Source organism: Stegostoma tigrinum, chromosome 23 (genome assembly GCF_030684315.1).
Source record: "Stegostoma tigrinum isolate sSteTig4 chromosome 23, sSteTig4.hap1, whole genome shotgun sequence".
Classification (NCBI taxonomy): Eukaryota; Metazoa; Chordata; class Chondrichthyes; order Orectolobiformes; family Stegostomatidae; genus Stegostoma; species Stegostoma tigrinum.
Genome location: NC_081376.1, coordinates 38,968,388 through 38,982,405, shown reverse-complemented (window position 1 = coordinate 38,982,405; position 14,018 = coordinate 38,968,388). Strand labels below are relative to the sequence as shown.

General features: G+C 45.1%; 1 protein-coding gene across 8 annotated transcripts in view; it reads left to right on the top strand.

The window, feature by feature from the left end:
- Window positions 1-14,018, top strand: part of caskin1 (CASK interacting protein 1) — a 598,608-nt gene that overhangs the window by 544,459 nt on the left and 40,131 nt on the right. For 6 of the 8 annotated variants that reach the window (XM_048551877.2, XM_048551875.2, XM_048551876.2 and 3 more), the window contains 2 exons: window positions 7,622-7,732; window positions 11,379-11,480. The exons of 1 other annotated variant lie outside the window; for it this stretch is intronic. In XM_048551877.2, the coding sequence (XP_048407834.2) occupies window positions 7,622-7,732; window positions 11,379-11,480 (213 nt within the window). The remainder of the gene's footprint in view (window positions 1-7,621; window positions 7,733-11,378; window positions 11,481-14,018) is intronic. One more of the 8 variants, XM_048551873.2, reaches the window with a different exon arrangement.

The following is a 14,018-nucleotide window of genomic DNA, read 5'->3' as shown; positions in this document are numbered from 1 at the left end:
GAGTGAGGTTTGATTTATATCTGCAGATTAATTGGTTAATTTGAGATTAGTGATATTAAAGAGCGATCAAATTGTTGATTTGTGATCAATAGGCATATCGAAAAGAGACAAGCAGTCTTTAACTGCTGGTTTAATTAAGCATTCACAGAGAATTGGGAGTGAATTACAGACAGTAATTAATGGATTGATTAATTAGTGATCCACAGATACGTATGAGTGCTAGCACAGGCGGTATTCAATCAGTGCATTGGTTTTTGCGATATCATAGAGCAAGCAACAGGCAACTATTGATGGGTTAATGAGGAAAAGAATTTTATCTTTCATGACCTCAGGATGTCACTTAGCCTCTTATCATCAATTCAGTTCTTTCTTGAAGTGCTGTCGTTGTTATAATGTAGAGAAACTGATTTGTACGCAGCAAGCTCCTGCACAATGCCACGAATAGGAAGCCGATGTTTTTCTTGCTTTGATTGTATTATTTAAAGGAATAAAGTGGTTGTTAGATTTGTCACTTTGCAAAATAAGTTCAGAAGTGGCCTGAGAAAAGCCTAATTGATCAACTGAGGGCAGACAGAACTAAAGGATAAATTCTACAGCTCATTGGTGACAGAACAGAAAACTGAATGGAGTGATTATTAGGACTTAATTTGGACTACAAGGCCATGGACTGTGATATATCTTTGAAGGGTCATGATGGACAATGATATTTTCTAGTGCAGTTGTATAGACGATTAGACAGCAAATCTCTGAGTGACCTGGTGAAATGTTGGCTCAGTGGTTAGCACTGCAGCCTCACAGCACCAGGGACCTGAGCTTGATTCCAGTCTTGGGTGACCATCTGTGTGGAGTTTGTACATTCTCCCCGTGTCTGTGTGGGTTTCCTCTGGGTGCTCTGGTTTCCTCCCACAGTCTAAAAGTATGCAGGTTAGGTGGATTGGTCGTGGGAAATGCAGGAATACAGAGATGGTGTAGCGGGTGGGTCTGGGTGGGATGCTCTTTGGGGTGTTTGTGTAGACTTGATGGGCTGAATGGCCTGCTTTCACACAGTTATGATTCAATGTCATGGGTTGTTTGTTGCTTGGGGTGCATTTTATCCCTTATGTCTGTAACATTGATCTGTGGGCTGGTTGTGACTCTTCTCTCCTCGCTTTCTGAAGATCTTTGATTCCTGTGTCTGTACAATACACATGTGCACATTGCTTTCTTGTCCTAGTGACCTGACTGCATTGCCCAGACAGCATTCTTCACCTTCACCTCGGCCCCACGGTTCTCACACCAAGGTGTCCCCTTTCTTCATTTCTACCAAGAGTTGGTTGCCCCGCCACTGGCCCCCATGACTCCGAAGGTTCTCTGTGAAAGTATCCCCAACTCTGAGCATGTACAAATTGCAGTAGAGCTTCTGAACTCATTGGCAAAATGACCAGTCCCTGATGGAATCACGTCTTGTGAAGTTTAGCAATCCTGTCAAGCAAGACCAGCAAGTTGTTTGGCCGGCATGACCCTGATTCTTTGCTACTGCTATATTTCCCAGAGCCATTCCCATTAATGAACCCTTACAAGCAATGTTCCTGTACGCCCAAGTGCTCAACATAACCCCATCCTGTAATTTTGGATCGGAATTGGTGGGGCATGACCCTGGAATATTGATCAGCATCCCCGTTGGAATTCCAAACCTCATAAGCAGCCAGGAGACTTGTACAGCAAGTCTCTGAATGCCTCAGTGCTCTTTACAGCAATGACGTAGACTGTAAAGCAGGATCACTGTTGGAATATGGAAAATGGGACAGCCAAATTGTGCATAACAACATCCCACAAAGAGTGAGATATTAACAAAAACCAAAACAGTCTGTTTGTAGTTATCATGGTTCAGGGATGTATTTGCCAGGACACTGGGAGAACCCCCTGCTCAGTGTGAAAACAGCGTTGTGGGATTATATTATCCCCAACTGAGAAGGAAGGCCTTGTCTGAAAGATTGTATCTCTGACAATGCAGCATTCCCACAATACCACAACTCCCCACAATGATTTAGATTTGGTGCTCAGTTTCTTAGAATGGGTCCAAAATCCATGACCATAGTTAGCACTTCAGCAATGTGGTGTATTGAGATCAATGATTTTTTTTAAAGACAAGTATTTTCAACAAATTCTGTGTTCAAAAATTAATTAGCATTTAAATGTTATACCTGTGTTATATTTAGCATTTACTTTGATCACTTTCAATTGTAGCAGCTTACCCTGAAGAATGGATAAATATCATTGCATTCTCTCGCCGAATACAATCCATTCCTATTAAATGACAGCAGTTCCAAAATGGAATTGCTTCAATTTGCATACGCTTATTGGCCACTGATATTCTACCATATAATCAGTTTGTCAGATTGGCATGTCTATCATGTATATTTTCATGAATTGCCTCAGGAAGATTTTGTTTTTAAATTGTACTCATATTTTTAATACAGACACACGCATGCATTATCCACTTGTCAATTTTATTTTACAAACGTGAAGTCCTTTTTTGCAAGGAGTCTGACTGTGTTTTGTTAAGTGTTATGTGCTATGCACACCTACTCTTGTGCTTTTATTAATTGCCAGTCAATCTCCTACATTGGCTCACACCAAGATCAAGTAAATCCTAAAGAGAGAGTTAGAGTTAGAGAGAAGGACGATATTTGAGTTGTTCTTCGGTCCCTATCTTAGAGCCATACATTGTGTCCTGTTTGGCTGTGCACATTTGGAATGAAAACTGTCTCTTTCATGCTGTAATTACAGCCCACTACCAAGGGGTCTTTCAGCCCATCAAGCCTATTGTGCCATTTAATCAGGTCATGGCTAATCTATATCTAATCTAATCACTTTCCCATTTGCGCTCGACTCCCTTGTCAGTCAAGAATCTAACTTGGCCTTCAAAATATTCAATGACCTTCCTCTCTGGAGAAGACAAACCCATGAACTAACAACCCACTGCATGAGAACATTTCTCCTCCTCTCCATCTTAAATGGGAGACTGCTTAAACTGTGTCCCTAGTTCCAGCCTCTCCCTCCAAAGGAGACTTACTTTGCACTGTAATGTGTGATTCAGGAATTACGTTTAGAGAGGCAGTTTCCATCGTAAATGTAGGGACGGAAATTTACTGCTGTTAAGGTGAAGCCCAATTAATTCCACAAAGCCAGGAAACTTCTTGACCTGTGTGACTAAGTTCTAATTAACAGAGTTTTCACTTGCTGCTCCACAGGACAGTTTGTATTGTCAGGAATACAGCTGTCAATACTCAAAGACCACATGTACATACAACCATCAAGATTTGTTTCCTGGACAGGAAGCTCTTTGAGCTTCCTCTCCACAGCCAAGGGACCTTGAAGCCTTTTCCCAGCATCCATACAGTCTTCCCAGCTACATTCAGATGAAGCCAGGGATTTCCCTGACTTTTGGATAATAAAATGTGAGGCTGGATGAACACAGCAGGCCCAGCAGCATCTCAGGAGCACAAAAGCTGATGTTTCGGGCCTAGACCCTTCATCAGAGAGGGGGATGTGTGAGGGTTCTGGTATAAATAGGGAGAGAGGGGGAGGTGGACCGAAGATGGAGAGAAAAGAAGATAGGTGGATAGGAGAGTATAGGTGGGGAGGTAGGGAGGGGATAGGTCAGTCCAGGGAAGATGGACAGGTCAAGGAGGTGGGATGAGGTTAGTAGGTAGGAAATGGAGGTGCGGCTTGGGGTGGGAGGAAGGGATGGGTGAGAGGAAGAACAGGTTAGGGAGGTAGAGACAGGTTGGACTGGTTTTGGGATGCAGTGGGTGGAGGGGAAGAGCTGGGCTGGTTGTGTGGTGCAGTGGGGGGAGGGGACAAACTGGGCTTGTTTTGGGATGCGGTGGGGGAAGAGGAGATTTTGAAGCTGGTGAAGTCCACATTGATACCATTGGGCTGCAGGGTTCCCAAGCGGAATATGAGTTGCTGTTCCTGCAGCCTTCAGGTGGCATCATTGTGGCACTGCAGGAGGCCCATGATGGACATGTCATCTAAAGAATGGGAGGGGGAGGGGAAATGGTTTGTGACTGGGAGGTGCAGTTGTTTATTGCGAACCGAGTGGAGGTGTTCTGCAAAGCGGTCCCCAAGCCTCCGCTTGGTTTCCCCAATGTAGAGGAAGCCACACCGGGTACTGTGGATGCAGTATACCACATTGGCAGATGTGCAGGTGAACCTCTGCTTAATATGGAAAGTCATCTTGGGGCCTGGGATAGGGCTGAGGGAGGAGGTGTGGGGGCAAGTGTCGCATTTCCTGCGGTTGCAGGGGAAGGTGCCAGGTGTGGTGGCATTGGAGAGCAGTGTAGAGCGAACAAGGGAGTCACGGAGAGAGTGGTCTCTCCGGAAAGCAGAGAGGGGTGGGGATGGAAAAATGTCTTGGGTGGTGGGGTCGGATTGTAGATGGCGGAAGTGTCGGAGGATGATGTGTTGTATCCGGAGGTTGGTGGGGTGGTGTGTGAGAACGAGGGGGATCCTTTTTGGGCGGTTGTGGTGGGGGCGGGGTGTGAGGGATGTGTTGCGGGAAATGCGGGAGACGCGGTCAAGGGCGTTCTCGACCACTGTGGGGTAAAGTTGCAGTCCTTGAAGAACTTGGACATCTGGGATGTGCGGGAGTGGAATGCCTCATCGTGGGAGCAGATGCGGCGGAGGCGGAGGAATTGGGAATAGGGGATGGAATTTTTGCAGGAGGGTGGGTGGGAGGAGGTGTATTCTAGGTAGCTGTGGGAGTCGGTGGGCTTGAAATGGACATCAGTTACAAGCTGGTTGCCTGAGATGGAGACTGAGAGATCCAGAAAGGTGAGGGATGTGCTGGAGATGGCCCAGGTGAACTGAAGGTTGGGGTGGAGGGTGTTGGTGAAGTGGATGAACTGTTCGAACTCCTCTGGGGTGCAAGAGGATGCCTCTTGCTCCCCAGAGGAGCTCGAACAGTTCATCCACTTCACCAGCACCCTCCACCCCAACCTTCAGTTCACCTGGGCCATCTCCAGCACATCCCTCACCTTCCTGGATCTCTCAGTCTCCGTCCATTTCAAGCCCACCGACTCCCACAGCTACCTAGAATACACCTCCTCCCACCCACCCTCCTGCAAAAATTCTATTCCCTATTCCCAACTCCTCCGCCTCCGCTGCATCTGCTCCCACGATGAGGCATTCCACTCCCGCACATCCCAGATGTCCAAGTTCTTCAAGGACCGCAACTTTCCCCCCACAGTGGTCGAGAACGCCCTTGACTGCATCTCCCGCATTTCCCGCAACACATCCCTTACACCCCGCCCCCACCACAACCGCCCAAAGAGGATCCCCCGCGTTCTCAAACACCACCCCACCAACCTTCGTATACAACGCATTATCCTCCGACACTTCCGCCATTTACAATCCGACCCCACCACCCAAGACATTTTTCCATCCCCACCCCTCTCTGCTTTCCGGAGAGACCACTCTCTCCGTGACTCCCTTGTTCGCTCCACACTGCCCTCCAACCCTACCACACCCGGCACCTTCCCCTGCAACCGCAGGAAATGCGACACTTGCCCCCACACCTCCTACCTCATCCCTATCCCAGGCCCCAAGATGACTTTCCATATTAAGCAGAGGTTCACCTGCACATCTGCCAATGTGGTATACTGCATCCACAGTACCCGGTGTGGCTTCCTCTACATTGGGGAAACCAAGCGGAGTCTTGGGGACCGCTTTGCAGAACACCTCCACTCGGTTCGCAATAAACAACTGCACCTCCCAGTCACAAACCATTTCCACTCCCCCTCCCATTCTTTAGATGACATGTCCATCATGGGCCTTCTGCAGTGCCACAATGATGCCACCCGAAGGCTGCAGGAACAGCAACTCATATTCCGCTTGGGAACCCTGCAGCCCAATGTTATCAATGTGGACTTCACCAGCTTCAAAATCTCCCCTTCCCCCACCGCATCCCAAAACAAGCCCAGTTCGTCCCCTCCCCCCACTGCACCACACAACCAGTCCAGCTCTTCCCCTCCACCCACTGCATCCCAAAACCAGTCCAACCTGTCTCTACCTCCCTAACCTGTTCTTCCTCTCACCCATCCCTTCCTCCCACCCCAAGCCGCACCTCTATCTCCTACCTACTAACCTCATCCCACCTCCTTGACCTGTCCGTCTTCCCTGGACTGACCTATCCCCTCCCTACCTCCCCACCTGTACTGTCCTCTCCACCTATCTTCTTTTCTCTCCATCTTCGATCCACCTCCCCCTCTCTCCCTATTTATACCAGAACCCTCACACATCCCCCTCTCTGATGAAGGGTCTAGGCCCGAAACATCAGCTTTTGTGCTCCTGAGATGCTGCTGGGCCTGCTGTGTTCATCCAGCCTCACAGTTTATTATCTTGGATTGTCCAGCATCTGCAGTTCCCATTATCACTGATACATTTCCCTGACTTTTGTTGACTAGGTTCCATCCTGGCAGTGACTTTGTCAAAAGGAGCTCTTAGTTTCAATCCTGTGATTTGTGATGGGTATCAATATAAACTGCGAATAAATCTGCCATTTCCTGAACTCCTCACCCCTGCACTTCATTCCCGCCTCCAACAAGTGCAACATGCTCAAGTTCTTCATCATTATGATAGACACCATTCATTAACAGCCTCAGTCACTTCCTATTACGCTGTCTCCTCAATCAACCTTAGAGCCTCCAACTGCATACTTCCCACATAGCCCTAAAAATCAGGTACTCTGTCATTTTCTGCCCATCTCTGACTCTTCTCCACATTCATCTCATTCTGAGGCCTAGTGCTTTGATCCCTCAACCCTGTTCCAACCAATCTCCCACTTGTGTAACCTCTGTAGTTTCATAACACAGCAGAGTGGCTCCATCATTTTCATGCTTCACTTCTACTTCAGTTGGCAAAAAACAGGGGAACAAGTTTAAGGTTCAGTAGTCTAAAGGAATGGTCCAAACATGATCTGAGAACACAATGCCCTTCTTTATTTGGCTTGGCGCAGGGTAAGGATGTGGGATGATGAGACACAACAAAAAAGTTCACTGAACTTCTAATTGCTCTTGTTTACAGACCTGCAATAGTCACAGACTCCAAACTGGGTTTAAAAAAAAAGCCAGCTTTGTTTTATAGGTCCTAAAGCATCAACAAGCCCATTCCTTCAGCCTAGTCTACACAAACCACTTCGCCTTGCATTGCCATAGCAACCGGAGTTAGTCAAAGAAGACTTGAATGATTGGTGTCGCCCTGCAGAAAAATATCTTCTTCGTTGAGGGAAACTCCACAGGTTTGAACAAAGAGATGACTAAGGGAGAATGGAATCCTTGCTAATCATAAGTGTGCCCTGAGCAGTTTCAAAAAATGCAAAGGATGCTCACGATTGTGTGGCTGTCGTCATATCAACCCATTCTTCCATCCAGTTGGCTCCATCGAGTTTTGTGCCTTACACATTCTTTCTGCAATATGACATGGTCCCTGTAACATGATTCAGCGTTATTGTGATGAGCTTGACTACCTCCAGTGTAAACAGATTTCTGGAGGAAAGAATGTCTTAAGGTTAGATTTTTACGGCCGAATTTTAACCCGCTTTTCACGTTCCATTTTTGTTTTGTCATCCTTTATCCAGAGCCCAGAGACAGTTTATAACTGGCTTAGTGAATTCCAACTCCAGCAGTATGCTGCTAACTTTGTCAATGCTGGCTATGACATTCCAACTATCAGCCGCATGACCCCTGAGGTAAGTCTACAAACGACAGGAGGAGATAGCGGTTAACAGGGGTGCTGGTGAGCAAAATCTCTCTATACGCTATTGGCCTCCGACTGCATCATGTGTTGGAATGAAATGGCTTTGCCTGCTACCTTAGCAGTGACAAATTGATCAAAATGGCAGACAAAACAATTTCAGGCAATCTCAGTAGTGGTTGATATGCTAATACTGCACACCAAGATTTGAGCGTTAAACCATAATGGAGTAAAAGTACCAGGCTTTGCATTCATATTCCGCTGTACATCATTTGAACCTGTAGGAGTTGAAAAATGTTCTGAATTATTGACTCAGAACAGTCTGAAGGGAAACTGCAAGCTTCTTACAGTGCCTACCTAATATGCAGAAGGCAAGATCTGACTCCCCTCATTAATTCATTTCTCTAGTTTCATTTTTAGGTTTTCTTTTATTGAAGATTGACGTTGGTTGTTACATAGGTCATTCGAAGCTTCTGTTGTGAAGTTAACTCCTCATTCACTACTATATAATTTTCCAGTTACACCGTGCCTCCCTGCAGTCACCCTTCCCGACTCAGTGACTCATGCTAATCATCTGTAATCTTGCACCACTCTTCAAAAGGAATGAAAACAACATTTTCAAAAGTTTAAAAACCAAGCACCGATCGAGTTCTTGAGCTTGTAAAAGCTGTTTTTTAGCTCAAATATACCTATGGACAGAAAGAGTGGGGGTGTGAGAGTCACAGGAGTGCTGGTGAAGTGCCTTATTGAGAATTGCTGCTTTCTTGAATGATCACCACTAGTCAGTACCTCAGCTCTGGTTAATGTCCTTTCTCCACTTATCTCGATAATCATACCAGGCAGTCTCAGTCTTGAAAGGTCCAGCGTTGCAGCATCCACATTCAATTGAACAAAGGGAATTCTACATCCTTGCTTCCCTTAGTGTATTGAAGATATTTCTTCGTTTTATCCCTCCATGCCCTGGCAGTGATGATCGCCCCCTCCTTCTTGATTCTTGGACCAGTCAAAATTGTTTCTCCATCACCACTGATTGCGTATTGATGTGTTTGGTGAACAAGCCGCTAACAGTATATCCTTTTGTCCGGGCAAACTCTGCAAAGGCAGACTTATGAAAAGGTGCAACTTGCAGTCCAAAGGCTCCACTGAATGAGCAAACAGTTCTGTAGAGCACCAATTAATGGATGTTTAACGGATGATGTCACATTGACAACCCAGCACTGATTGCAATCTTATTTGATACCTTGTAAACAAACGCATTGCATGTTTTTAAGGCAGAGATAGATAGTTTCTTGATTACCAGGGGTCTAAAAGATTATTGGCAAACACGGGAGTGTAGAGTTGTGGTTAAAATCAGATCAGACACAATCTTACTGAGAAAAGAAGCAGTCTCAAAGGGCCAACTGACTTACTCTAGTTCCTTGTTCATCTGTGTACATTTTTGAAATCAGGCAGATGCTTCGATTTTTCTGATATTTTAAAAGCTAAAATGCAGGATAGCCTCTAACAATTAAATAAACAATCTTTCATGACAACCTATTCTTAAGAAATCTGCAAATAGGCAATATTGCCGACGAACATCAATCTCCCTAGGGATTTTGACCAGGCAGCAGGTAGAAGAATAATACCATCTAGGAGTACCATGCACTGTTAGAAAATAGCTGTCCTGCACATGCCAAAATCCTTCACAGTTCCTGTGCTGATGAAATGTTCAAATGAAGGTGCCCTGCGTATTGAATGGAAAGTGTCTGAAGCCTGCAGTTTCCCTGAAAAGACATATTGACTGCTTCATAATCATTTAGGGAGGCTTAAGATGTCTGGTTAACAAAGAAGTCAAAGAGTTGAAGATGCATTGAACGTTAGCAGATGAAATTGGAAAGTCATTAAAAGCTGTGAGTGAATGGCATTGGGCTTTGTGTGTACAGTTGGGTCAAAATTGAGGTTAACCTGGTGGCATTGCAGTAGAAACGCTAGATTAACCTTGATTTGACAATGACTCTACATAGAACTGCCTGGTCTTCCTTCTTTCCTTTACATTTTACCCTTGATCTTTGCCCATTTTTCCCCCTCAAAGGCTCCCAACTTCATTGAGCCTTCTTCAGCTAAGAGGGAGGGTGAGTGCCAAGCAAGTGATGGACGTCTCCACAACTTTGGCAACAGCTCAGTCGGCAGGAGCCGTGCTGTTTTAGGGGCGAGACTTTCTAAACCAGATTTAACTGCCTCCAAGATGAGACGTTCTTGCAATGTGAGACACTCTGGTTCAACTAGCCAGCCCCAAACCAACCCACTCAAACACTGACCCGAGAGTCTAACCTCAAGGCGGGAGAGTTACAATGTCCTGGAATCATAATAGTCCACAAAGCCCAAACCATCCCACCCAGCTCCTAAACACAAGCTTCAGACTGAGACATCCCTGAGACGACAGACTCATGTGTTGGATAAGCCTGAGCTTTCCCTGGGGGATTCTTTCAACCTACACCCATCGGGAAACAATGTGATATGAGTTTTAAGAGTCAGAGGTGAACAATATTGAGCTGGCTTTACAACTGGCATTTCATCTGAATCCATGAAGTGACCCCTCACACCAGTGCCTTGATAATTTATGTTAAAGTGACCATCTTCCCCCCACCTCACTATGGGCTGTTGTGGTCATCTTATCTCTGCAATCCAGCACCAGATTTCAGAGCTTCCATCTTACCTGCTGGCTTAGTTTAGAGTGAATTCAGATGGAAACCATTGGCTCGTGTTGTTTCATGCTTTTTAGATATGAGACTCAGTGCACAATACTATCAAGCTCTTTGAGAACGGAAGTCTAGCACCACCTGTCCCAGTATTGACTTCTTCTAGTGTCCACACATACTGTCTTCTCTCGGAGAGGTTATGGGATAGCAACTAGAAGTTGGGATTTGGAGGGGACGTTTCTTGCTCCTTCACAACCCAGAGGTGGCGAAGACAGTTGCATTGCTTGTGGCAGACTCATTGCAGAGTGAGGCCAAACCTGAGATTCTGACAAGGAACATGCATCCAGCTGAATGGTTTTGAGAAACTGCAAAGGTAATTTTCCATGGTGTCAACCAGTAAGGAAACTTAAAACATGGCAGAATGATATTAGCTATAAAAGCAAAATACTGTGGATGCTGTGAGCCTGAAATAAAAACAGAAACTGCCGGAGAAGTGCAACAGGCCTGGGAGCATCTGTTGAGAGAGAAATAATATATACTTGTGCTGCTATGTCATTGTACCCAGTATAAAAGTAGGCATGCCTTCAGCATCCTGCTGGCTGAATTAGGTTAAAATTGTGCCCTGCCACTGTTAAAAAAAGAAATGTAATTTTCCATTTGCAGACCTGAAAGTCAGTAGCAACCAAACCCCAAGGTGCTTGGCTCTCCTTTTAAAATACCTGTTAACTGTTTGAACTTCTTTCCGACAGGACTGTACTGTTGTGGCGTTGTTGTGTTTAAAATCTATGCAACCTGACAATTTAGCACGTCACTGTTGACCCTAGAAGAGTGTCATGTTTGGCCAGCTTTTGAAGACCTGCTGAAGTGAACTTAGTAATTGTAAGCTATGGCCTAGCTCTGCTTCCATTGTGAGTTTCAGGTTCACCAATGGCATCTTCAATTGTAACAAACTCTGTGTTCTAGGACCTAACAGCAATTGGAGTAACAAAACCTGGACATAGGAAAAAGATTGCCATTGAAATAAATCGACTGAATCTCTCAGAGTGGTTGCCCAACTACCAACCAGTAAGTCTTATCACATACTTCAGTTTCAAAAGGCTATTCATTGACAATCAGGGGATGATATGTCCTCAATCCTTCTTCCCACTAACCACAGCAACCCCTCCCCCACCTCCGCAACCTCACCCCCACCAGTACCCATCCATAGCATCTCCTTGTCCCAAATCCAATCCTAACCCAAAACAATATCATCTTTCACATCTCAGCCACCATCCCATCCATTCCAAAAATGCTTGAATCTAATTTGCATTGTAAATCTTTGGCAAATGAGATTGATTCTTGGGACGCAAGTATGTGGTGGGTGATAACCAAAGGTAGCATATATTGTAAAATGACTGAAAATAAACAGATCAGTCCCAACCTAAAAGAGGAAATGACGTTCACAATATTTGGAATCTCATACTGTGATGGAACTAAGTGTCATATCCTTCACTGAACAGCTAACAGCCCTGCGACATGTAAATACAATAGAAAAAAAACTTTTGAGCAAAGCTTCCAAGTGAAGTGAAATTCAGAAAAAGGAACACATCGTTGATTTCGATGGGAATGAAAATCATGAGAAATATGGTTATTTTCATCAACCTATTCAGATTTGTTATGACACACTTTTGGGCAAGGTGGAGATTGAACCAGAACACAGCTTTGAACCCACACTACCTCAAGAACAACCATGACAGTAGCAGACCCCTGACTTACTGTTAGCTGTTTAACATTATCACAGAGGAGTCACTGTTGTTACAAGATCGAGGTCCTGCTAGTTTGCCTTCTATCATCCTGGTTATCGAATGATGCAGCAATAATGGATTTGGTGTTAAATCACAGCAATCACTCTCTATCAATTGGCTGATGACAGGCCAAGCCACATGGTGAGGTAAAATGATAAAGAACTTTGGGAACATGGAGGCAAAGTCACCTGCTCTTCTGAAGTCTGCTATATCCACCGCATACTATCTCTCAAATTGCTCACTAATCCCGAAATATTATTTACTGAAATAAACCTGTTTGGCTTACAATTGGTTGAATCAGTACAAACTGCTCCCAATGTCTCCCGAGGGACACCATTCCAAAGATTGATCATTCAGTTGTAAAACCGTGGAAAAAGGACCCTTGCTGTATCATATTAAAAGAAAGGCAATACTACCTGTAAATAAAATTAATGACTTATCATTTTATCAGTGTTAATCTATTCATCTTAAAATAGCAGGGAGATCAGTTCCATCTGAAATGTTTAATGCATTTGTTATGAGTATTGTCATTTTTTTCCAATCTTAAACTATTGCTTACTTGAAGTGTTGATGCGAATAACAACCTTACAAAATAATTTTATGAAATGGGGACTAAAGGAAACAATTTTAAAAAAACTTCCTGATTGTATTTGCCTTAGAAAAGGAAGAAGCTGGAAAATTATAATTGTGGTGTTGGCTCTGTGCCCTAAGCTCTACTGAATGTGTTCAGTACTGTAACAAGAGCATGCAGAATTCGGTCACAGATTGTCCATTACCTCATTGAATGGCCAAATTTGTTTTCAGGACTAAATGGTTACATCTAGGTAGAACTTCTAATTGCTCCTGGGGAACTGATCTTCAGGATGTTGTGTGGTCTGAGACAAGCCATCCATCCCCATTAGGGAGTGCATCCTGCCTACGAGAGCCGTTGGTCAATCAACTAGTAGCTCTCTTGATGTAGCTGTGCCACTGCGAGCAGTGGCCAATATATCCAGTCCCAGTGGTAATTGTCACCACAGCCAGATGTGAAGATTAGAATCATAGAATCCCTATGGTATGGAAACAGGCCCTTCGGCCCAACAAGTCCACACCAACCCTCAAAGTATCCCACCCAGACCCATCGGGCAATTTAGCATGGCCAATCTACCTAGCCGGCTCATCTTTGGATAGTGGATGGGTATTGTTGGAACCAGGCTAATAGAGGCAGGTGAGGACAGACAGGGTGCCAGATTAAATAAGGGTGTAGGAGAAGTTTTGGGAGAAGGCCTCTGAAATAACTCCAGAGAGGCTGGTATCCCATCATCAAGTCACCCTTTATTTATAGTTAGAGAGCCCTTGACACTGATCCAGCTCCCTCAGAGCCAACTGTCAGAATGAACAGGATGTCTGACACTCTTGTTCTAATCTGTCATCCGGGGCTCCCCGATTGGACCAGATTAACAGCCCCAACAGGGAACTCATAGTCTATAAGGTCCACCTGGCTGACCTTGTTACAATCACTACAGCCTCAATGGGCCCAGGACGCTAGAAAAGAAGTATCTCCAGAGCCTGTGCAGTGAAAGCTTTTGGACTTCACAGTTGGCACCAGATTCTCCTGACTATGTGAGATATTGGTGATGGGGACAGGGAGGGGAATTCAAATGGCCACTTAAGGGCCTCAATTAGCCCACACATGAGCAGCAAGCCAACGCCTCCTCTAGCACATACAAAACGACATCAGGATAGGCAGATTGGCATCAGGAACAGTACCCGCAGCAATGCACCCAATTTCAGACTCCCCTTCCCTCGATCCCTACAAACCTATTGTCAGTGCCGGGCT